We start from the raw sequence: 23,333 nt of genomic DNA, 5'->3' as shown, positions 1-23,333 counted from the left end.
ACACAGTCTACCAACTAAGCCAGCCAGACACCCCTCATCTCAAAATCTTATTCCTCCTTCAAAACTGAAATAAAACATCTCATCATGTGAGTCCTCCCCCAGCCCACCTACCCTCCTAGGCACCATCCACTAGGAGATTACATTCTCTTTAGGCCGCTAGGAACCTTATCTACAACCCCTCAGAGCACCTATCACTTTGTATTCTAACTTTTTCTGTTCGTATCCCCTACTTGAGTTGAGGTCTTATAGGATGGAAGCCATGCCTTACTCATTTTGGTATAGTAGGTACAACCCCAGCCGGGGGCAGCCCTGGTGGCTTAGCGGTTTAGTGTCGCTGTCAGCCCGGGATGTGATCCTGGAGACCTGGGATTGAGTCTCACATCGGGCTCCCTGCATAGAGCCTGCTTCTCCCTCTGCCTGTGTCTCTGCCTCTCTGGGTCTCTCATGAAAAAATAAAATCTGGGGAAAAAAAAAAAAAAAAAAAACCCAACCCAAGCCGGATACTGGACTCTGGGCAGGAATGTGGAATGTACCACTGAATGACTGACAGACTTCCTAAATACATATGTAAATTTAAAGAATTACAGAGATAAATGGGTAGAACAACTCAAATGTCTCCACTTGAAAAGGCTGCAAACTTCACCCTCAAATATCTGCAAAGTAAACAGAGGTGGCTGTGGCACAGTCCCAAGGAATACTCCTAGTAAACAGACTCACTGGTGATTCTCACTGCCCGGTCAGTGCGGAAGTCCTCTGTGTCTGGTTCATCAAGGTCTTCCAGGAAGTTATATTCTGGATCGTCATCATCATCAGCCTCATCTGGGAAAAAAATATTTCGGACACTTATTCTACACTCTAAAATCTTACATTTTCACTAGTGATTATACAAATCTGTTCCAATAATGCACATTTATTCTTAAGTTTTAAATAACTTCTCCCCCCATGTATTTGCACAGCTCCTTTCTGATAGCCGACACATCCCACCTAGTCTCTCCAATAAGCCAAGTTCTTTCCTTCCTTCAAAAAAGACTTAAATCTGCCAAAATGCAGCAAAAAGCCAGAAAACTGAACATATAACTTATTTCAGTAACCCCACTATGACTAGTGCATAAAAATAACACTTTTGTCAAACTATATACATAAAAGCACTGACAGTGGAAAAAAAAGGACCCTAATTCCCAACAATTAGGGAAAAACTATTATCTTGATGCCTTAGTATAAAACAGTACATATGTGTAAACATTCATGAACGTCCAATACATGCATGACAAAGTACAACACAATATAACACACAATAATCCTCAGTATGAAAAGTTACATCCCTACAATAAGACTCAGAAATAACTAAAAATATACAAAATAAACATTCATTATGTTAGGGCACAGAAGAAATAGGGATGTTCCTCTAAGGTTGATGCTATGATTCCTAGATTAAAAACTGAAGAAGTCCCTGAATTACAGAATCGTTACATAATAAGGTGATTTATATTATAAAGTTCCAGGAAAACTTTAGGTAAGTGATGTCTGGAAGAACATTCAGTGCTGATGGAAATGTCCTGCGCATGCCTGGCACAGTAACAGTGGCTCCTGGCAATAGGCGACACCTGAGAACTTGAAATGTCCCTAGTACAAGAGGGATGCCTGGGTGGTTCAGTCAGTGAAGCGTCTGCCTTCAGCTCAGGTCATGATCTCAGTGTCCTGGGACTAGGCCCCACAATGGGCTCCCCTGCTCATGCTCTCTCTCAAATAAAATCTTTTAAAAAAAAGAAAAAAAGTCTGCCAAACAGGAGTAACTCAATTCTTTACTACTATGTAGCCATTAAACGGGAAAAGTAGTCTCTGTGTATTACAATGGAAAACTGTCTGATTTATATTGTTGCTGTTGTTGTTGTTTTAAAGATTTTATTTATTTATTCATGAGAGACAGAGAGAAAGAGAGAGAGGCAGAGACACAGGCAGAGGGAGAAGCAGGCCCCATGCAGGAGCCCAATACAGGACTCGATCCCAGGTCCCCAGGACCACGCCCTGGGCTGAAGGCAGGCGCTAAACCTCTGAGCCACCCAGGTTGAATTATATTGTTAAGTGAAAGAAGCAAGTTGCAGATGCAAAGTAATATGTATACTATGATTCCTTTCATGGAAAAAAATTGTTGAGGTGAATATGTGCTTGACTGAATACACAGCAAATAACCAGAAAGCATTAAGATGAATATTCCCCTCTATGTACCCTTCCACCACAGTATTTTCATTTTTTTGTAATAAATGAGTATCTTTCATTAAAAATAAAAATATATACAATTTTGATTCATAATCACTGGGAAATCCACACCGATTAGCCTCAACCTAACCTGAAGTTTTTCACTCCACATTTATACTCATGTCATAATATATTAATTTGCATTATTTATAATATACCTAATTTTTTAAAAAGATTTTACTTACTTATTCATGAGAGACATAAAGGAAAGAGGCAGAGACACAGGCAGAGGGAGAAGCAGGCTCCCTGCGGGGAGCCCAATGCAGGACTCAATCCTAGGACCACAGGATCACACCCTGAGCCAAAGGCAGATGCTCAACTGCTGAGCCACCCAGGCATCCCTATAATGTATCTATTTAAATGTCAAGTCTTTGTGATCCATTTGTGTGTTAATGTTCCCAATAAAAATTCTTTAAATCCTTACGAATGGAATCCTGTCTTCCCAATCTCTATAGTCCTTTCTATGGAATCCTGTCTTCCCAATCTCTATAGTCCTTTCTACGTAAGCATCTTCAAGGCAGGCTCTATACAAACATGCCAAACAATGAAAGCCCTGGGAAGAACTCTGACATGTGGATTGTGCACACAGGTGTGGAAAGCCCTATCTGTGTGCATGCAAGGACTGAGACAGATGGCTTCTGCCCACAGCACGCCAGTGGGCCAGCCCATATTCTCAGAACACCCGTTTGCCACACACATTGGAAAGTCATTAGCAAAGTTTCCTCTGAGTTCTTAGCTTTTAGCTCCTTAGTTGTGGAACCTGCCCTCTTATTCTTGACTGACTGATGAAGTCAACATCCACCTAGCTGATGCCGATTTGCTGTGCCCCTCCAGTGTAGCCTCTCAATTACTTCTGACAAATGAGATTCTCATTTTTAATACTACGCAAATCAGATGGCAGTAGGAATAGGCAAGAATAGCCACGCAATGTTAAAAACAGAGCAGCATACAGCTGGAGTGTGGTTCTGGGATCTGTCCAGCACCAGTCCTATTTGTCAGCACTCTAAGTTAAGCCAGTGGATCAGTATCTCCCAGACTAGCAGTTTCCAATCCTTTATGATGTATAAGAATTAGATCCCAAGGCCACATCCTCTGGAGATTTGGACTCAGTCAGTAAGAGGTGAGGCCCTGGAATCTCTATCGTTAACTAACACAAGCCAGCACACACACCAGTCCTTTCGGGTTCTGGGATGAAACCAGGAGCAGCACTGCCCTGGGCTCCCAAACACTTGATACCTGAGACCCTGCCTGGCCTTTCTTCCTGGACAGCCACCGTCTCAGCTCTTGCAGCCATGCTGATGGAAATCAGGGAAAATCAGGGCACAAGTTGCCAACAAAGATAAAGCCACAAGGACCTGCCTTAGTTCCTGTCAATATTTTGTCTTAGCCTAGGCCTAAAGACAAAAAGAGGCAGAGCTTGTTTATTTATTATTTAACAAATGCTTTTTATCCCTGAGACTTCCTTCACTGGGATACATTCCTAGAACATTAAAGCAGGCTCAAATTCTAGCAGCATAACAAACTGATTCTTATAATAAAGCTAAGTTTTTTAAAAGATTTTACTTATTTATTTATGAGAAACATAGAGGAGAGAGGTAGAAACACAGGCAGAGGGAGAAACAGGCTCCCCACAGGGAGCCCAGTGCAAGACTCGATCCTAGGACTACAGGATCATGCCCTGAGCCAAAGGCAGATGCTCAACTGCTGAGCCACCCAGGCATCCCTATTTTGTTGCCACAACAAAATTCTCAGAGAGATCTGTGAAATGGATAGAACTACATTTGTCCCTGTTCATGCCCTTCTGCAGAGATTCTGAGCCTTGGTATCACGGAACTTGAGATGGGTTGGTAGAAAAAGGTAGTGTCGGGCAGCCCGGGTGGCTCAGCGGTTTAGCACTGCCTTCAGCCCAGGGCCTGATCCTGGAGACCCGGGATCGAGTCCCTCGTCGGGCTCCCTGCATAGAGCCTGCTTCTCCCTCTGCCTGTGTCTCTGCCTCTCTGCCTGCCTGCCTCTCTGTGTGTGTGTGTCTCTCATGAATAAATAAAATCTTAAAAAAAAAAAGAAAATATCTGAAAAAGGTAGTGTCAATGAATAAACATCAAGAGATTTATAGATCCCAAAAAACTTTCCTTTTTTTTTTTTCCCAAAAAAATTCCCATACAAAAAATCTGTGATCCCTCTGGATCATGAAACTGTCATTGTGGGTAGGAGCTTTCATAATTATCTTTATACAATATTTGATTTCTTCCCCCCAAGCCTGTATTGTTTCTATAGTTACAATGCAGAGACTAGATGGCTTGTAGGAGGACATGTCCCAAAACATCCGTAATATACATAATCACCTATCACCTCCCTCATCTACCTCCTCTCCTCGCTGGTGCTGGCATTATTGTCAAACACCGGGATCCCTGGGTGGCTCAGCGGTTTAGTGCCTGCCTTTGGCCCAGGGTGTGGTCCTGGAGTCCTGGGATCGAGCCCCACATCGGGCTCCCTACATGGAGCCTGCTTCTCCCTCTACCTGTGTCTCTGCCTCTCTCTGTGTATCTCATGAATAAATAAATAAAATATTTAAAAAAAAATTATTGTCAAACACCCTTCAAAGGCCCAGCTCAATTAACCTCTCTTTCATGGAGCTGTCTCTGAGCTATCCTAAATAAGAATGCTTTCTCCCTCTTAGAAAACCTTGGAAGAGCATTTATGCCACTTTTATGACATAGCTAAGTTTATTCAAGTTCATTCATCCGAAATGTACTGTGCATCTAACAATGGACTTCCTGCACATTTTAATCTTTAATGTAATGATTATGCCCCCCCTCCTTTTTTTAAGGCTTTATTTATTTATTCAACAGATAGAGAGCACACACATGCAGAAGCAGGAGGAGCAGCAGGCAGAGGGAGAGAGAGAAGCAGACTCCCCGCTGAGCAGGGAGCCCGCCACAGGACTAGTCCCAGGACCCTGGGATCACAATCTAAGCCAAAGGCAGATGCTTCACCAACTGAACCATCCAAGGGCCCCAGGATTACACTCCTTTCTCTCTCATGATTCTAGCACAATGTCTCATAAAAGGAGAACACTTGACAAATATTTACCAAGTGATGTATCACATAATTAATAGCTCCATAAGGTCTATTCAAGGACTTACTCTCTTTCATTCACTTATGCTGACTTACTCCTAGCCTTACCTACACAAATATTTATTCAATCTATCTCCATCAAAACTATATGTTCTCTTATTTATCTTAATGCATTACTCTTGGGATGCCTGGGTGGCTCAGCAGTTTGGCGCCTGCCTTTGGCCCAGGGTGTGATCCTGGAATCCCAGGATCGAGTCCCACGTAGGGCTCCCTGCATGGAGCCTGCTACTCCTCTGCCTATGTCTCTGCCTCTCTCTCTTTCTGTGTGTCTCTCATGAATAAATAAAATCTTTAAAATATATATTTTTTAAAAAAATTACTCTTTTCAACATGCAAATCCTATGTAACTGTTTGTAGAAAACAGAGAAAAGAATAAAGATGTTCTCTGTAGGTTGTCTGTAATTAGACTTTTTTAAAAAATGTGAATCTTCCACAGCACAACTAGAGAATATTCTGGTCACTCTCTACTGAAAAGTCAAAAAAGAAACAAGAAGAACAAAATTTCCCTGGTTTTACCAAAAGAATGTGCCAACATCTGGAATCACTATAAACTAAGACAATCTCTAACATCTTCTAAATCTACCAAAGTTTTATTGCACAAAACGTGAACAATGATGCCCGATTTCCACTACAGTACAAAAAAATCCCCAAAGACAATTTCTATAACATTTCTTTCACTAGATTAAAGTAGTTTCAGTTTTTTTTTTTTTTAAGATTTTATTTATTCATGAGAGACACAGAGAGAGAGGCAAGCATATAGGCAGAGAGAGAAGCAGGCTCCTCACAGGGAATCCCATGCAGGACTCGATCCCGGACTGGGATCATGCCCTGAGCCGAAGGCTGACACTCAACTGGTGAGCGACCCAGGCATCCCATCAGTTACATTCTAAAACAAAGGATTGCAGTAGGGATTCTTACACCACGGATGACTGTAGTCAATACTGTTTTTGTCCAAGAAATGCTCCTTCCCCACTTCCGGAAATACTATCACATCTTCTGGACAACTGCCTGCTCCAAGCACTCTATTCCCATGGGTGCTGCCAATCACAGGACTCCATGCTGAGTCCCCTATCAATACCATGCTGCACCAAGAGTGGGCCTGTGACCACACCAAGCCAATCTGAGTTGTTCCTCTGGAGTTTTCAAACTGGAGCCCATAGGGAAGAGTCCTTCCAATGTGAAGACAAAGCAAGACGTAAACGGTGTGCTCATGACCACAGGAAAAAAAGGTCTGAGAATGGACCTGAGGGACAAAAAGGGGCAGAAACACCAGCTCCAGGGATGGAAGGAGGCCCTGTGACGGTAGGTTTTCCCGCCCTCCTCAAAGGCCAGGTCATTCGACTTTAGTTCAGTATGGTGGCAGCTAATGCTCCTTCACATGCATTATGAGGATCCCTAACTAACATGGGTCTTTGAGTGAGTCAGTGCACTCTCATGAAATCGTGTATGAAATTATGTCTGCACTTATGTTTCAGGGATGACTCTTCGCATTCAAAAGATTCCCCAAAGGATTTATAACCAGCACACTGTAACACAGTGAATGGTACCGTGATAGCGCTGTATGCTGAAGATGGTAGCTACACTTGTGGTGAGCACAGCATCACATGTAGTCTTGATAAGTCACTACGTTGTGCACCAGAAACTAATGGAACGTGTGTAACCCATACTCAAAGATTCTTAGCTCAAAAAAGAAGGGGACTTAACTACCAATTTAAAGCAAATTCTGAGTTAAATACAATTAAACTCAGTTAAACCAAAACATCCCCTTCCTTTAAGCTTCTAATGAAAATTCTACCACAGAGATAGTGGACAGAGTAGGTAAAAAAGGCAAACAAACTCACTTACCCTCATTTCCCACATCATCGTTCATGAGTCCTCCCAGCCAAACCTTCCAGTCCTCATCATCTGCTGTATTGGGGTCATACATGTCTGGAGTGATGTCTGGAGCCCGGAGCTCTGCCTCTAGCTGCCCTAGGGGAACATCTTTCAGAGGCATCTTAGAGCGGGTTCGGAATGCGATGAGGCTATCATCCATGGGCTTGCAAACAAAGAAGGGATAACACATGTCACTCAAGGCTTGGTGCTTCCTAATTCTCCAAACCTCCTCAGACTTCTTGTACCTGCACACTTCTCTTCTTGGCTTAAATCACAAGGTCTCTTCTCTAAACAATTTGGGTCTCTTATACTCTGAGAAACTTTAAGTGGTATCAGTTTTAAAAACCAACATTTCAAAAACATTTATAATAGCTTTACTAATATAAAATTCATCCTTTTGAAATGTGTAACAGTGCCTTTTATCATATTCACAGAGCTGTGGGCCTTCATCAGTAACTAATTTCAGAACATTTTCTTCACCTCTAGCAGAAGTCTCAATCCTACTAGCAGTCGCTTCCCAGTCCCTGACAACCACTAATCTACTATCTCTACGGATTTGCTTATGCTGGACATGTTATATGAATGGAACCCTACAGTACGTGGCCTTTTGTCTCTGGCTTTGTACTCACCATGATGTTTTCAAAGTTCATCCATGTCGTAGTGTGTGTCAGTAACTCACTCCTTCTCACTGAATAAAATCCCATCTACACTTTGGTGTGTCCATTTATCAGGTGATGGAAATCTACGTTGTTTTCACTTCAGGAAACTTTATTTTAAGTAATGCCACAATGACCATTTGTGTACTCTTTTCTACTAGGATATATGTGTTAAATTCTTCTGGAGTAGACTTTCTGAGCCACAGGGTAACTATGTTTAATTTTTGAGGAACCACTAAACCATTTTCCAAAGTGGCTACACCATTTCACATTCCCACCAGCACTGTGTGAGGGTTCTATATTACCACATTTCCCTGCCAACACTTGTTATTTTCCATCCTTTTTATTATAGCCAGCCTAGTGGGTCTGAAATGGTATCTTGTACTTTTCATTTGCAATTTCCTAACAACTAATGATGTTGAGCATCTTTTCACATGCTTACTAGCCATGTGTGTCTTCTTCAGAAAACTATTCATATCCTTTACCCATTTTTGACCTCGGTTGTCATTTCATTGTTGAGTTATAGGAGTTCATTATATATTATGGATACAAGGCCCATTATGCCTATGTTTTCCTCTATTACTTTTATAATTTTAGCTCTCATATTTAGGTCAGTGACTTACTTTGCATTAAGTTTTGTATTTGGTATGAGGTAAGGGTACTTTACCTTTACCAAAAGTACTTTATATACTTTTGGATCTGGAGCTCCAGTGGTCCCAGCACCATCTGCTCAAAAGACTACTCTGGCACCATTACTGGTTTTGGCATACTTGTCAAAAATCAGTTGACCATAAATGTAAGGATTTCTGGGCTCTCGATTCAGTTCCACTGATCCACAGAACTATTTTTATGCCAGTACCAACCTGCATTGATTAATTTCGTATGATTACTTTAACTTTGTAATAAACTGTGAAATCAGGAAGTGCAGACCTCCAACTTGTTTTTTGAAGATCGGTTTATTTATTTTGGATCCCCTGCATTTCCATGTGAATTTCAGGATAAGTCTATCAACTTCTGCCAAAAAAATTAAAAAGCAGCTGGGTTTTGGATAGGGATGGTACTGACGCTGTAGGTCACTTCAGGAAGTCCTCCCTGGATGACTGCACCCATGTACTGACAGACTTCTCGGTTTCCTCCCTTGCTCTCCTACAGACTGTTGCCCACACCTTAACCAAAGGGAAATGTTTAACATGAATCAGAAAATATCACACAAAGCTCTTCAAATGTGAAAATAAAATCTAAACTCCTTATCATGTTCCCAAGACCCCCCCAATACTTAGCTCTTGCCCAGCTGTCTCACCTCACCCCTATTTTTCTCTTTCATCATCCACAGGCTTCAGCTTGTTTCTGTCCCTTATACACATCAAAGCGCTGAATGTGCAGTTTCCTCTGCCCAGGACACTTTTCCCCAGATCTTTTAGATGCATGGCTCCTTATAATTCAGATCTCAATTCAAATGTCACCTCCTCAAGGAGACCTTTTTTTTTTTTTTTAAGATTTTATTAAAAAAAAAAAAAAAAAAGATTTTATTTTTAAATAATCTCTACATCCAACATGGGGCCTGAACTCACAACCCCAAGATCAAGAGTCAGGTGCTCCACTGACTGAGCCAACCAGATGCCCAAAGAGGTCCCTTCTGGTCATCCTGTGGAAGCACTCTGATAGGCATTACCTGATTTCTCTGCTTTTATTAAGTTTATAGCACCTACCACAACTTGAAATCAACTGTTTACGGTATCTCTCTGTCAAATAATCTATAACCTCCAAGAGGAAAGAACTTTCTGTCTTGTACACTGTTATTCCCCAACTTCCATCATTTGGGACTTGTATGAATAAATGGTTACACAAAATACTATCACCCCCCCAACACTATTTACTCACCCCAAAGCAGAGTGATTAGACTAAATGACCCTTGGATGGGGTCATTGGAAGGGTGTTCTATTCGATGTTCTCTTTTTAAAGTTTTGGACATATTTTTCATTAACCTACAAGACTAGTGGAAAAAAATAGAAACATTCAAAAGAACTGACTAAATGGTGAAATTTAGAAAGTCATCAATGGACAGTGACCAGTGTCACGACTGTTTCCAGCAAGAATAAGCAATGGATGCTAGAATTAGTGGGCAAAAAGATGGCTGGCCTCAAAGCATATCCCCTAAGATATGTATAAATTAATTTAACAATGAAAAAATAACTTTATAATAAGGAAATAAAGCAGACATCACCATAACCATGGGATCCCTAGTCACCCAAGAGATGTCACAAGCCTTCTGATGTGACACACTGGGGAGAGCAAATCGATTCTGTGGTATTTGGGCCAAAAGTGCATGACCTGAATCTAATTATGAGAAAATATCAGAAAAATCTGAATCGAGGAACATTCTATAAAACTAATAGTCTATACAGGTCAAAAATGTCAAGGTTATGAATAACAAATACTGAGAAACTGTTCCAGATTAAAGGATGCTACAAGGGACACCCAGCTAGCTCACTCAGTAGAGCATGGGATTCTTGATCTTGGGGTTGTGAGTTTGAGCCCCACGTTGGGTGCAGAGAGTACTTTAACAAAAAATAAACATGCTAGGAGATAAGACACTACATGTGGTCCTGGACTGGGTCTGGCATCAGGGGGAAATGTTTCTTTTTCTAGAAAGGGCCCTATTAAGACAACTGGTAAAATCTAAAAAAGAATTTTTCCAATATTACTTCTCTTCATAACTGAATCTCTTCAGTTTTAGAAATAAACATGACTGTGTTTAAGGGTAAATGAGCAGCATCACGACTGCAACATACTATAAAGTGGTTCAGGTAAACAAGTATGTGTACAGAGCGAAAAAGCAGGCGGGAACATGAAGCAATTCTGCTAAAGATTACAATCTGGGTAATGCGCTGGAAAGCTGTTCCCGTGTTCTACCTTTTAAAATGCTCTCCATGACATACCTTAGTCCTTCCCCAGGAGCTGCAATTCTCAAAACAAAACATGAACCAAACAGACTATCAAAGACCTGCATTTTCATGACTCTTACTCAGTCACCAGAATTTCTGTCTTCCTGTCTCCCTCCCTAACCTGAGCGGCAACATTACTCCATTTGACTTCGTCAATGATTCAGAGTTAGGCTGTTTACCTGGAAAGAGTCCATGCATATGGGACTGGAGGCCAGCTCCTCATCTACTGCATGCAACTTCTCCATGAAAGTACTGTCCCTGGTCTGCTTGGGCTTCGGGGGGGGCGGGGGCCCCATGGGCACGACCTCAGCACTGATGTGCCTGACGGCAGGGGCGGGGACCTTCTCTGCCTGATTAAAAGAGACAACTGTGTTAAAAAATGAAAAGGAGGGAGGGAGGAGAGGAGAAAAAGAAGGAAGAAGAAGAAAGAATAAAAAAGGAGCAGGGGGAGGGGGTACATCTTGCCCATACTGGTGCTACTCCTCTTCCCATCCAGAAAGAACTCCATAAAAACAAAAGCACTGTCATATATTAATATAATTAGGTTCCATTGTATTTCCAATGTAGCCAACAGGATGCTACTTAGTTTACCAAAAGTGGGAAATCTAATAAAAATGGCTTCAGGACAGTATTAGAAAGAAGACAAAGGTGGAAAAGAAACTGCTCATCACTTACATTTGGCCCTCAATGAAAACTCAGAAAAGCGCTCTCCGAGTTCCAGTTTCCCTCTCAACTGTTCACTGACTTAAAGGACTTTGTTTTGTTTTCACGTTTGGTTGGTTGGTTGATTTATTGAGAGAGAACATGAGCGAGCACACAGACAAGCAGGGGGATGGAGAGAGAGAGAGAATCTCAAGCAGATCAGTGCTGAGCACAGAACCTGACACCACCTCAATCTCACAACCCTGAGTCACAACCTGAGCTGAAACCAAGAGTCAGATGCTTTACCGTCTGTGCCACCCAGGCACCCCAACTTAAAAGACTCTGAAACCTGAAAACTTCTAATCAGCCAAAAGGATGAGGAAGGAAATGACACAAATAGTGATCTTGAAGCACTTTGGTAAAGGTGACAGCTTGGCATCATCGCCTACGGCCAGTTTTCTGCAGTCCCCTTTCCCTCATCTCTTCATGACGCAGACTCACCTCTGACAGCATGCTCCCCTCCTCATCGGTCTCAGTCATCTCAGAAGATTGCCTCAACCTGGACTTCTTTGCCCCCCGTGGAGACGAAGCGGTACTCTCAACATCACTTTCCAACAAACTCTAAAAAACAAATCCGGTTCACATCTCTATTTCTGCCCCTGCCTCATCCCACTGAGTCTGAAGTATCTCAAGAAAATGAACCAGTTTAGTCAAAGTAAGAGAAAATAAGGCTTAAACAGAAGTTTAATATTCTGAAGGTAGGCACACATATCGGACTGCGATCCTCATCCGAAGTATAAGACAATGGCTTAAAATTCCTTTACAAACAAGTCAAATACATTAAGAAACAGAATATCACCCAGAATGAAATGAACACAGTGCAGCCGTAAGCAACAGTATTGACGAACCAGAAAGGATTAATAATGGAATAAAGAAAACAAAAGCCAGACACTATGGGATGTCTGGGTGGCTCAGCAGTTAAGCATCTGCCTTCAGCTCAGGGCGTGATCCTGGAGTCCCAGGATCGAGTACCATGTCGGGCTCCCTACATGGAACCTGCTTCTCCCTCTGCCTATGTCCCTGCCTTTCTCTCTCTGTGTCTCTCATGAATAAATAAATAAAATCTTAAAAAAAAAAAGCCAGACACTAGAACACATACACAGTCCACAATATAAGGTTCAGAAACAGTACAAAACAGGACTAGAGTGTGTCATGTGCATACATAGGAGAGAAAACTATAAAGAAAAGAGCACAAGGAGTGCATTGGCAATGCTAGATTTAAGGACTTTGGAGAATGCTTCATGACCTCTGGCCTTATAATTATTTAAGCTGTATTTTTAAGTTTTTATTCTGTGTACATTTTATATGTTACGTATGTGTTCTATTTCATAATATAAAACATGAAAACATGAAGGGAGTAAAGAAAACAGCTCACAGTCCTGGATTTATGCAAAGAAATTAGCAGAAAGAAGAACTGTGTCTCCATAGTCTCTACAGAACAGGTAACAATATTCAGGAAGCTTTACTGAGCCCAACTGTTTCTACATTAGCAACTACCACTCACAAGGGAGCACTGACCTCTTCAGCCGTCTCATCTTCCTCTTCATCATCTGGCTGGTACTCTTCATCTGAGGAGTCATCTTCTTCAAGGTGGATATCCACAAATTGAGGAGGCTATGTAAGTACAATCACAGAAAGAAATGAATAGGAAACACAAATCATATGTATTTGGAAAGTAAGAGGAAAAAAGCAGAGCAGGAAAAAATAAATCCTAAAGAGCACAATGAGCAGCTAAAGCAAATAACAAGAGGCAGGGGTTAAAGAGATCTCTAGCATGAGAACCAAACCTAAGAGGAATAGGAAGGAATAAAACAAAGATCAATTTAAAACAAGAAGATAGAGCCCACTAAAATTAACAAATAAGAAAGAAGTACTTAGGCTTCAAAACTGATGAAGGCTTTCTAGAAAAGAATAAGAATTACCTCTTCCAAGTTTACCTTAATTTCATTGGCCTTCTTAATTGGTGAAATATTCCATGTTGGAATTACCTACCAATAAAGAATATAAATTATGTTCTCTTAACTGAAATAGATGAGTTTTCATTTTTACTTCCTCTTCATCATCATAAACAGCCACATACCTAAAATGCATCTGCAGTGATGGAGGGGTATTATCTCTGAGGGTACACTCTCAAATATTTGACAGACTTGCCAGAAGAAGAGGAAAGAAGAATCTATTTCCGTCATTAGCATTTCTGTCTTTTTTTTTTTTTTATAAGAAATCTTGTCTCTTTTTTTTTTTTTTTAATTTTTATTTATTTATTTATGATAGTCACAGAGAGAGAAAGAGAGAGAGGCAGAGACATAGGCAGAAGAAGCAGGCTCCATGCACCGGAAGCCCGATGTGGGATTCGAACCCGGGTCTCCAGGATCGCGCCCTGGGCCAAAGGCAGGCGCCAAACCGCTGCGCCACCCAGGGATCCCAGCATTTCTGTCTTAAAGCTAGTTAAGACTCTAGATACTAGAGAAAGTTCTCTGTCTTTCCTATCTTTTTTAAATAAACTCTACTCCCAACATGGAGCTCAAACTCACAATCCCAAGATCAAGAGTCACATGCTCTACCGATTGAGCCAGCCAGGCTATCTTGCCTACTTTATATTACAACTTGCGTTCACATGGAACAATGAATTTGAAAACTATTCGTAGGGACACCTGGGAGGCTCAGAGGTTGAGCGTCTGCCTTTGGCTCAGGACGTTGATCCTGGAGTTCCCAGATCGAGTCCCGTATGGGGCTCCCTGTGTGGAGCCTGCTTCGCCTCCCTCTGCCTATGTCTCTGCCTCTCTCTGTGTATCTTATGAATAAATAAAATCTTTAAAAAAAATTATTTGTAAACTATAATAGTACACATACGTAAGATATCATAGGTAATAGTAACTTTTGGGCGTCAATATTTTTTAATTACACAAATCCACTGTGAGTATGCATCCTGACAGCCAACCATGACCAGTTTTTATGGAAGGACAACTTATTTTCAAACAGTATCGGAAAAAAAACAAGAGACAGATATACAGATAAAAAGCAAATATGGCAAAATTTTATAGTTGTTAAATCTAGATGGAATATTGATTCACTATAAAATTATGTCAACTTCGGATGCCTGGGTGGCTCAGCGGTTTAGCGCCTGCCTTTGGCCCAGGGCATGATCCTGGAGTCCCGGGATCGAGTACTGTGTCGGCCTCCTGGCATGGGGCCTGTTTCTCCCTCTGCCTGTGTCTCTGCCTCTCTCTCTATCATGAATAAATAAATAAAATCTTTAAAAAAAAAATTATGTCAACTTCTTATATGTTTTAAAATAACAGAGTTGGGGGTGCTAGAGGGCTCAGTTGGCAAAGGGTCTGCTTTTGGCTCAGGTCATGATCTCAGGGTCCTGATTGAGCCCTACATCAGGCCCCCTGCTCAGGGAGAAGTCTGCTTCTCCCTCTGCCCCTGCGCCTCCACTCTACTCATGTGTGTTCTCTCTCTTCTCTCTCTCTGAAATAAATATTTTAAAAATAAAAGATATAAAATAAAATAAAATAAAATAAAATAAAATAAAATAAAATAAAATAAAATAAAATAAAATAAAAAAAATAAAATAGTCACAGGGAAAAGTTTTTTAGAGAATTTTTTTAAGGCTCTTGCATGCTGCGGACAAAAAAATGTCCCTGGAATATGTAATTTCTTAACCATTTAATGTGACCCAATGAATCACGTTATGAATAAAATCCGACAGGCCAGCTAGGGTTCCAGCTCTACAAGGAGTCTTAGACTCTTCACATGTCCTTGGCCCTGCCATGTTCTAGCCACTCATATCACTCTGTTGAGCCAGGCCCAATACAGGGTAAAGGGAATGATGTGATACAGGTTCACACCCTTCCCATATTTGTGTCTGAACCAATTACGCCTCCTACTGTCAAATCCACGAGGAAAGTGAAGAGCATGGGGAAGTGTGCTAAAGTCACCATATTGAGTATTAATCTTGGAATTTGTTTTTTAAAGATTTTATTCATGAGAGACACAGAGAGGCAGAGACACAGGCAGAAGGAAAAGCAGGCTCCATGCAGGAAGCCTGACGTGGGACTCGATCCTGGGACTCCAAGATCATGCCTTGGGCCAAAGGCAGATGCCCAACTGCTGAGCCACCCAGGCATCCCTGACCTCGGAATTTAATCCCTGCTCTACCCCATAAACTATAGTCTTGGGTTGTCCAAATTCTCTGCATTTATTCATGGTTGGTAAACACAATCCAGAGCCTGATTTGGATCTCTTTGTTTCCAAATCAAATATGGAACTAATGTTAATTATACTCTGTATGTCAGGTAGACTTCATAGAACTTCCAACTCATTGATGGCTGCTTTCATCATAGCTAGCATATATGTTCACTTGTGATCATTATTTCCTGGAGAAATGAAATTCCACTTTGTGCAACCAGGGTTAGCCCATTAGACAAAATAATATGAAGGGCTGTCAAAAAAAAAAAAAAAAAAAAAAAAAGCCAGTGCAATTCGAGGCTGCAATGAAAGAAATATGGTATCTGGAACACTGAAGGGATAAGGTAACTTTAATCCATATAGTTAGACCACATCTAGAGTAGGAGTTCCACACAAGGTATATTTCTAAAACGATATGGACTAACCAGGCACATTCAGAAAAGGATCAGACTAGTGAAGTCTTGTCACATGAAACTGATAAAAAACTGGGGGACATTTAGCAACAAAAGAATATTACAAAAAGACATACTAGTTTTCTTCTATTAGAGGAAAGGTCATGTGGAAGAGGAACAGACTTATTTCTTCTACAGAGCTACAAAGAATAGAACTGGGGATCCCTGGGTGGCGCAGTGGTTTGGCACCTGCCTTTGGCCCAGGGCACGATCCTGGAGACCCGGGATCGAATCCCACATCAGGCTCCCAGTGCATGGAGCCTGCTTCTCCCTCTGCCTGTGTCTCTGCCTCTCTCTCTCTCTCTCTCTGTGCGACTATCATAAATAAATAAAAATTAAAAAAAAAAAAAAAGAATAGAACTGGACAAAAGGACAAAAACACAATATGCACTTTGGATCCATTAGGCAAATCTTCCTCACCGTCAGATAAAATGGACTACCTCAGGACTGCTGCCTGCCTGTTACAGAGGATGAGCACAAACTAGACAAATGGGTCTTTGCATCTGTGCCAGAAAACTCCAGAAGCCTTCTAGCAGCTTCCTTCAGTGAGTGCAAAACAACCAAATGCTGTTTCTAATAATGCATATTCCCAGGCCCTATTCCAGGTCTGAGGTAAACTATGGAACACACATTCTCAATAAGCACTCTTGAGGGACTCCACTCAGGGTGATCTGATACAAGTGCTCCCTAGAACACAGGTTGAAAAATACTACTCTAAACCCTTTGCTGCATATAACCTGAATAGAAAAGCTGACTTTGCTTAGTACTTTCGACCATTCTAAATGGTTATCTACCTAGTACTTCCAAAAGAGCAATACTTCCACATCAACTAAAATAAACTATGATCATGATTCTGTATGTTGTCTCTATTTATCTTTTACAGATATGTCTCTGAAGGAGGCAAATCCAGACCATGATAAATCTTTCCTATATTAGTTTCCCTGCAAATAACCTAGAATTAGACCATATTTACCTAACTAAAAAAAAAAAAAAACAAAAAAAAAAAACAGAACACCCACCACTCCTTTTTCCACCACTTCTTTCAGTTTAGAGCGTGTCATTTTGGGCTCCTGAGGCAGGGAAAATGAGAAGAAAACAGTCAATAAAAATCATCATGTGAATCCTGGGTTTTGAGATGCTAACTCTATCCCCAATATCCAGCTATTTACAAACTCCCAAGTGACCTCCTGCACTTAGCCCATTTACGGATAGCTCTGCTCTAACAGCATTAAAAAGTAACAATCAACTACTCACAAACATTGGCATATCTTCCGTCTCACTGATGGCTGCTTTCATCATAGCTACCACATGCTCATTTGTGATTACTTCCTGGAAAGATGAAATTTCACTTTATGCAATGAAGACATGTTACCTAGATAACACCCACTTCTCTGTAAGTCTGCCAGATGTGCAGTGGAGAGACAGGTGCTTCTGGTTGAGATAAGCCTGCTCTGGACAGAAGCACACAGTTTCAAAGGGTCACAGAGCAGGAACGCATCATCCCACAGCTACCAGGAACAGGAAAGAGTCTGAGTAAGTGACTCTAGCTTCTGAGAAACAGTAACAAGCAAGGAAGGTTTTATAAACGGCTGTGTTGACACAGCACCAGCACACATGCAGCGTACACTGCCACCGGGCATCTTTTCACACCTATCAGCCCACAGGTAAGTCCACTGCAAGCATTATCTTCAAATCTGCTAAACAAGACGTAAAGATATCAAGTCAGTGGAGGAAGAAAGGAATAGTTCACCTCCCCAGTTATTTCTCAATGTGTGTTCAGATTTCAAACGTGTGCTGAGTGCAGGGGGAAAGCCGCCTTGAAATGTAAAATGCTGCAGCAGGTGCAACTCACAAAGTCAAGAATCCCCATTCTACCAACCCAGATTTCCCCAGCGTGTGAGCTTTCTAGCCACACGACCAGGCCACTGCCCTACTCACGTGGAGGATGTTGCGCACATTGACAGCGGTCAGGTTGTGCTGCTTGGCGCCATCCTCAAGCGTGCGGTCCAGCGCGTCATCCAGCTTCAGGTCACAGGTGCACGTGCCTCCCTCAGGTCCCCGTGCGTCTCGCTTCCTCTTGCTGCCCTTTCTCTTCCTTCGCCTTCTCTCACTTTCTTCGCCGCTTTGTTCTTCTGCAAATAAACGGAGAACATCACCAGAATCTCCAAAACTACTACTCCCAGAACTTACCCCAATGGGCCAACAGTAAAGAGGAGAAGAGGCTGCCAGCAGGCTGGTCTTGGAAATCAGAGCAGCCACACGGTGGCCACAGTGTGGGTGCTTGGTGCCAAAAACCCCACACCCGCTGCACACTGGTACAGGTCAGCCAGTCCTCTACACTGATGCATACTTACTCCTAACAACCCAAAGAGGCAGGGACTATTACTTTTCTCATTGCAGATGGAGAAACTTAGGAAGAGAGATTAAGAAACTTTCCCAAGACCCTTGTTCTCTAGCCCTGGCATCCACAGTCCTAATCACTACTCCATATTGCCCAGATAATACACCAGAAATCCTGGGTCTGTGCTTCGGTTCTGGGTGACCTCAGCAAGAGGCTCATTTCTTTCTTTTGCAAATACAAGTATCTGCCTATCAGGTATGCCATGTAGATGAAGTGAAATAATATACACCAAATGTGCTTTATGCCAATAAAACATTATACAATGTAATTCGGCATTATTATTCTATTCAGTCTAGAAAAGAGAAAAACAAGGAGCAATGGATAAAAAATTCACTCTGAACCATATCAAAAAAGGGGAGGGGGAACAAAGTTATCTCTACTCTACCAGAAGAGAGTATATATATAATCAGACAAAGGGAAAAACTTCTTGATTCTTCGAATCTGTTAAGTCTTGAAATAGATTATCATGTGATACCAAAATGAGGTTCTCATCCCTCTGATGCTTTCTGCCTGCTACCCTCTGAAAACAAGGATTAGAGAGGATTATCATGATGACCTTCTCTCTGTCTAAAAAGATTTTGTGACCTTCAAGCCATATTGTGGCAATATCTACACAGTGAAAAGTTATTAGTGACTTTATAAACAATTGCTTCTGCACTTGTGAACACACATGAAGAATTTGATAAATGTACGACTTTCAAGCCAATAATTATTCTTAAAAAATTAGACGTGCAGAGACAAATAATCACATTACTCATGTCAACATTAATTATTTTTGCAAAAAGATGGAAAACTCCTAAGTGTCCAGTATTACAGGAATGGTAAAAATGAACACCGGATTATTCATACACTGAGCCATTAAATTAGAAATGGTCTTTTCAGGGGGATCTGGCCAGTTCAATCATAAAGCATGTGACTCTTCATCTCAGGGCTGTGAGTTCAAGCTCCATATCAGGTGAAGAAATTACTTAAATAAACTTTTACTTTATAAACTTTTTTTTTTAACTTTATAAATAGTCTTTTTACACAGTGGTGGAAAGAGTAAGTGTCTACCAAGAGCTCTTAATGATACGGAAAACTTTCTGATAATGACCTTGAAGAAGAAAAGGAAAAGACAGAATTCAAATATGCGCATCTTAGAACCCTGTCCCCTAAATCAGATGCACTGCTTCAAAGTGCACCCCACAAGATACCTGCAAAAAAAAAAAAAAAAAAAAACTCCCCAAAGTACCTAAAGAATGATAAAGCTCTTTACTACTTTTTTGGTTATTTTTTGAGAAAGCAGCAGAAGGGGAATTACACAGAATATACAACAAAACCCACCTAAAGACGCTTGTATATATATCTTTTCCCTAAGTCTCTCTTCTCATCTCAATGGTTCTCTATAAATTCTCAAATAGCTCTCTCCCCACACTCTTCCTGGAGTGAAGAACAAGCCCCTCTCTCTTTGCTCCTCCCTTCCCTCTTGCATCCTCTTTCAAGCACACCAATCCAGCCAGGGCTTGGCTTCTGTCATACACCCTTCCCTCCTCATCTTCCCTGAGCTGCACAGAAAAAATGCTCTGGTGGTGGCAGAAGAAGGATTTCTGAAACCAGAGAAGATTTTTTTTTTTTTTTAAGATTTTATTTATTTATTCATGAGAGACACACAGGGGCGGGGTGCACAGACACAGGCAGAGGGAAAAGCAGGGGACTTGATCCCGGGTCTCCAGGATGACGCCCTGGGCCGAAGGCGGTGCTAAACCGCTGAGCCACCTGGGCTGCCCGAGAGGTTTTAATTCAGCTTTATACCTATATCGTAGCATGTTATTAGTAACACTGTCAACTGTAAAACTAATCTAGGGGGGAAAGTTTTAAAGAGATGATGGAAGTTCAAACTGTTAATACTGTATCAGAAACAATAAAGTTTGTTAACTAAGACGTGACCAAAAAATTAAATATTCTTTATAAAATTTAGATTTATAAAGTGTAACCAAAATTCACAGAAAAGAAGGCCAAAGAAGGATGTGTACAAAAAAAGCAGCTAAACTTCCTAAAATTTTACACAGTTATTTGATGAGGAATCAAACTATTCTTTCAAACAGAGTATCTTGGGAATACCTGGGTGGTTCAGCAGTTGAGTGTCTACCCTCAGCTCAGGGCACGATCCCGGAAAGGAATTTCGGGATGGAGTCCCACAATGGGACTCCTGCTTCTCCCTCTGCCGGTGTCTCTGCCTCTCTCTGTGTATCTCATGAATAAATAAATTCCTTAAAATAAATAAATAAATAAAACAGAGCTTCTAAAACTGACTTTGACAAAGAGCCAGTTTGCTTTTGACCAATCCACTGCAGACAAATATTTTTATAAAATAAAATAAAGAATGTAGCCATCAGGGCAGCCCGGGTGGCTCAGCAGTTTATCACTGCCTTCAGCCCAGGGTGTGATCCTGGAGACCTGGGAACAAGTCCCACGTCAGGCTCCCTGCATGGAGCCTGCTTCTCCCTCTGCCTGTGTCTCTGCCTCTTTCTCTTCTGGCTCTCATGAATAAATAAATAAAATCTTAAAAAAAAAAAAAAAAAAGAATGTAGCCATCAGGGATGCCAGCGGTTGAGTGTCTGCCTCCGGCTCAGGGTGTGATCCCGGAGTTCTGGGATCGAGTCCCACATCGGACTCCCTGCAGTGAGCCCAGGTTTCTGCCTCTCTGTGTCTCTCATGAATAAATAAATCTTAAAAAAAAAAAAAAAAAAAAAAAAAAGAATGTAGCCATCATATCAAAAGTTATAAAATTTCTAAGCTTTTACTCTCGGTTTCCTTAACTTATTTTGTTTCAAACCAGTTCTCAAACTGGCACTGGTTCTCAGACCACACTTTCAGTAGCAAGACTGAAAAACACTTAGCCCCACTAAAAGTACTATAAAAGATGAAATATAGGGATGCTTGGGTGGCTCAGCAGTTTAGCGTCTGACTTTGACTCAGGTCATGGTCCTGGAGTCCCCAGATCAAGTCCCGCATCTGGCTCCTGCATGGAGCCTGCTTCTCCCTCTGCCTGCGTCTCTGCCTGTCTGTGTCTTTCATGAACAAATAAAATCTTTAAAAAAAAAAAGATGAAATATAAAAATTATTTAAGTGACTTATGAAAAAAGCTTATCATAACTTTTTTTTAAAGATTTCATTTATTCATGGGACAAAGAGAGAGAGGCAGAGACACAAGCAGAGGGAGAAGCAGGCTCTCTGCAGTAGGGAGCCTGATGCAGAACTTGATCCCAAGACCCCAGGATCATGACCTGAGCCAAAGGCAGATGCTCAACCACTGCGCCACCCAGGTGCCCCCAGCTTATCATAAAATTTAAACATAAATATTTTCCGTGAAAAAACCATTACAGTTAGCATAATTCCATTTAGAATACTTATAAACATGCAAAGTGGGGTTAAACCATCCCAGTGTCTAAATTACATCACACCTATTTCTCCTCTGATTTTTTTTTAAGATTTTTTACTTATTTATTTATTCATAGAGACACACACAGAGAGAGAGAGAAGAGTTAGAGACACAGGCAGAGGGAGAAGCAGGCTCCATGCAGGGAGCCTGACGTGGGACTCAATCCCAGGTTGCCAGGATCACACCCCGGGCTGCAGGCGGCGCTAAACTGCTGCACCACCAGGGCTGCCCCGATTTCTGATTTTATTTATTTTATTTTATTTTTTTTTATTTATTTATTCATAGAGACACACAGAGAGAGAGAGGCAGAAGCAGGCACCATGCAGAGAGCCCGACGCGGGACCCAATCCAGGGTCTCCAGGATCATGCCCTAGGCCGCACGCAGCACTAAACCACTGCGCCACTGGGGCTCCCCCATTTCTGGTTTTAATGCTAAATTTTTATTAGGGAATATATGTCTGAAAGAAAATCTAATAAATTCAAATTCCAACACATTACACAAACAATCCAAAAAAGAACTGATAATTCAACTACTTGTTATACTGTTTTAGAACTAATCCTTTATCTTTTAAAATACTGGGATACCACCAACTCTATGAATTGTAAACAGCTGAAATTTAGACGTTAATAAAAGGAAGCCACTCTATAAAGATCAGGCCAGAAAAGATACAGAAGAAAATCTAATTTTCCTTTCATGCAAAAGATAGAAGGTGGCTAAAAACGACATATTCCCTGAAAAGCAGATTTAATGATGTAACCAATTAACTAAAAATATAATGCACCGTAAATTTACTGTAAAGTGGATAAAGTAAGTAAAAACAGTGGGTTCTACAATATCTGAATCACCAATGTTGCTCTGATATATGAAAACAGTTGCTTAATAGCCCTTCAAAAACACACCTAGGAAAAAAAAAAAACAAAAACAAAAACAAAAAAACACACCTAGGATCTCTGGTTCTGGTCACGACAATGTATTTAACAGATGAAACCTTCCTACCAAAAACAACTGTAAAACTATATACACTTGGACAACATAGGTTTGAACTGTGCAGATCCACTTATTTGTGGATTTTTTTTTTTTTTTTCAATAAATACACTACAGGGTAGCCCGGGTAGCTCAGAGGTTTAGCGCCACCTTCAGCCCATGGTGTGATCCTGGAGACCTGGGAACAAGTCCCACATTGGGCTCCCTGCATGGAGCCTGCTTCTCCCTCTGCCTGTGTCTGTGCCCCTCTCTCTCTGTCTCTCATAAATAAATAAATAAATAAATAAATAAATAAATAAATAAATAAATAAATA

At 41.2% G+C, this 23,333-nt stretch overlaps 1 protein-coding gene across 7 annotated transcripts in view; it reads right to left on the bottom strand.

Annotated features, from left to right (window-relative positions):
• Positions 1-23,333, bottom strand: part of LOC490422 (GON-4-like protein) — a 75,313-nt gene that overhangs the window by 30,845 nt on the left and 21,135 nt on the right. For all 7 annotated transcript variants that reach the window (XM_038543074.1, XM_038543072.1, XM_038543075.1 and 4 more), the window contains 9 exons: positions 18,151-18,344; positions 17,467-17,541; positions 17,232-17,282; positions 13,507-13,557; positions 13,088-13,183; positions 12,011-12,130; positions 11,047-11,217; positions 7,237-7,429; positions 718-819 (listed from right to left, as the gene is read on the bottom strand). In XM_038543074.1, coding sequence (XP_038399002.1) covers positions 718-819; positions 7,237-7,429; positions 11,047-11,217; positions 12,011-12,130; positions 13,088-13,183; positions 13,507-13,557; positions 17,232-17,282; positions 17,467-17,541; positions 18,151-18,344 — 1,053 coding nt within the window. The remainder of the gene's footprint in view (positions 1-717; positions 820-7,236; positions 7,430-11,046; positions 11,218-12,010; positions 12,131-13,087; positions 13,184-13,506; positions 13,558-17,231; positions 17,283-17,466; positions 17,542-18,150; positions 18,345-23,333) is intronic.

Source organism: Canis lupus, chromosome 7, assembly GCF_011100685.1.
Source record: "Canis lupus familiaris isolate Mischka breed German Shepherd chromosome 7, alternate assembly UU_Cfam_GSD_1.0, whole genome shotgun sequence".
Taxonomy (NCBI): domain Eukaryota; kingdom Metazoa; phylum Chordata; class Mammalia; order Carnivora; family Canidae; genus Canis; species Canis lupus.
This window is presented reverse-complemented; position numbering and strand designations above follow the sequence as displayed.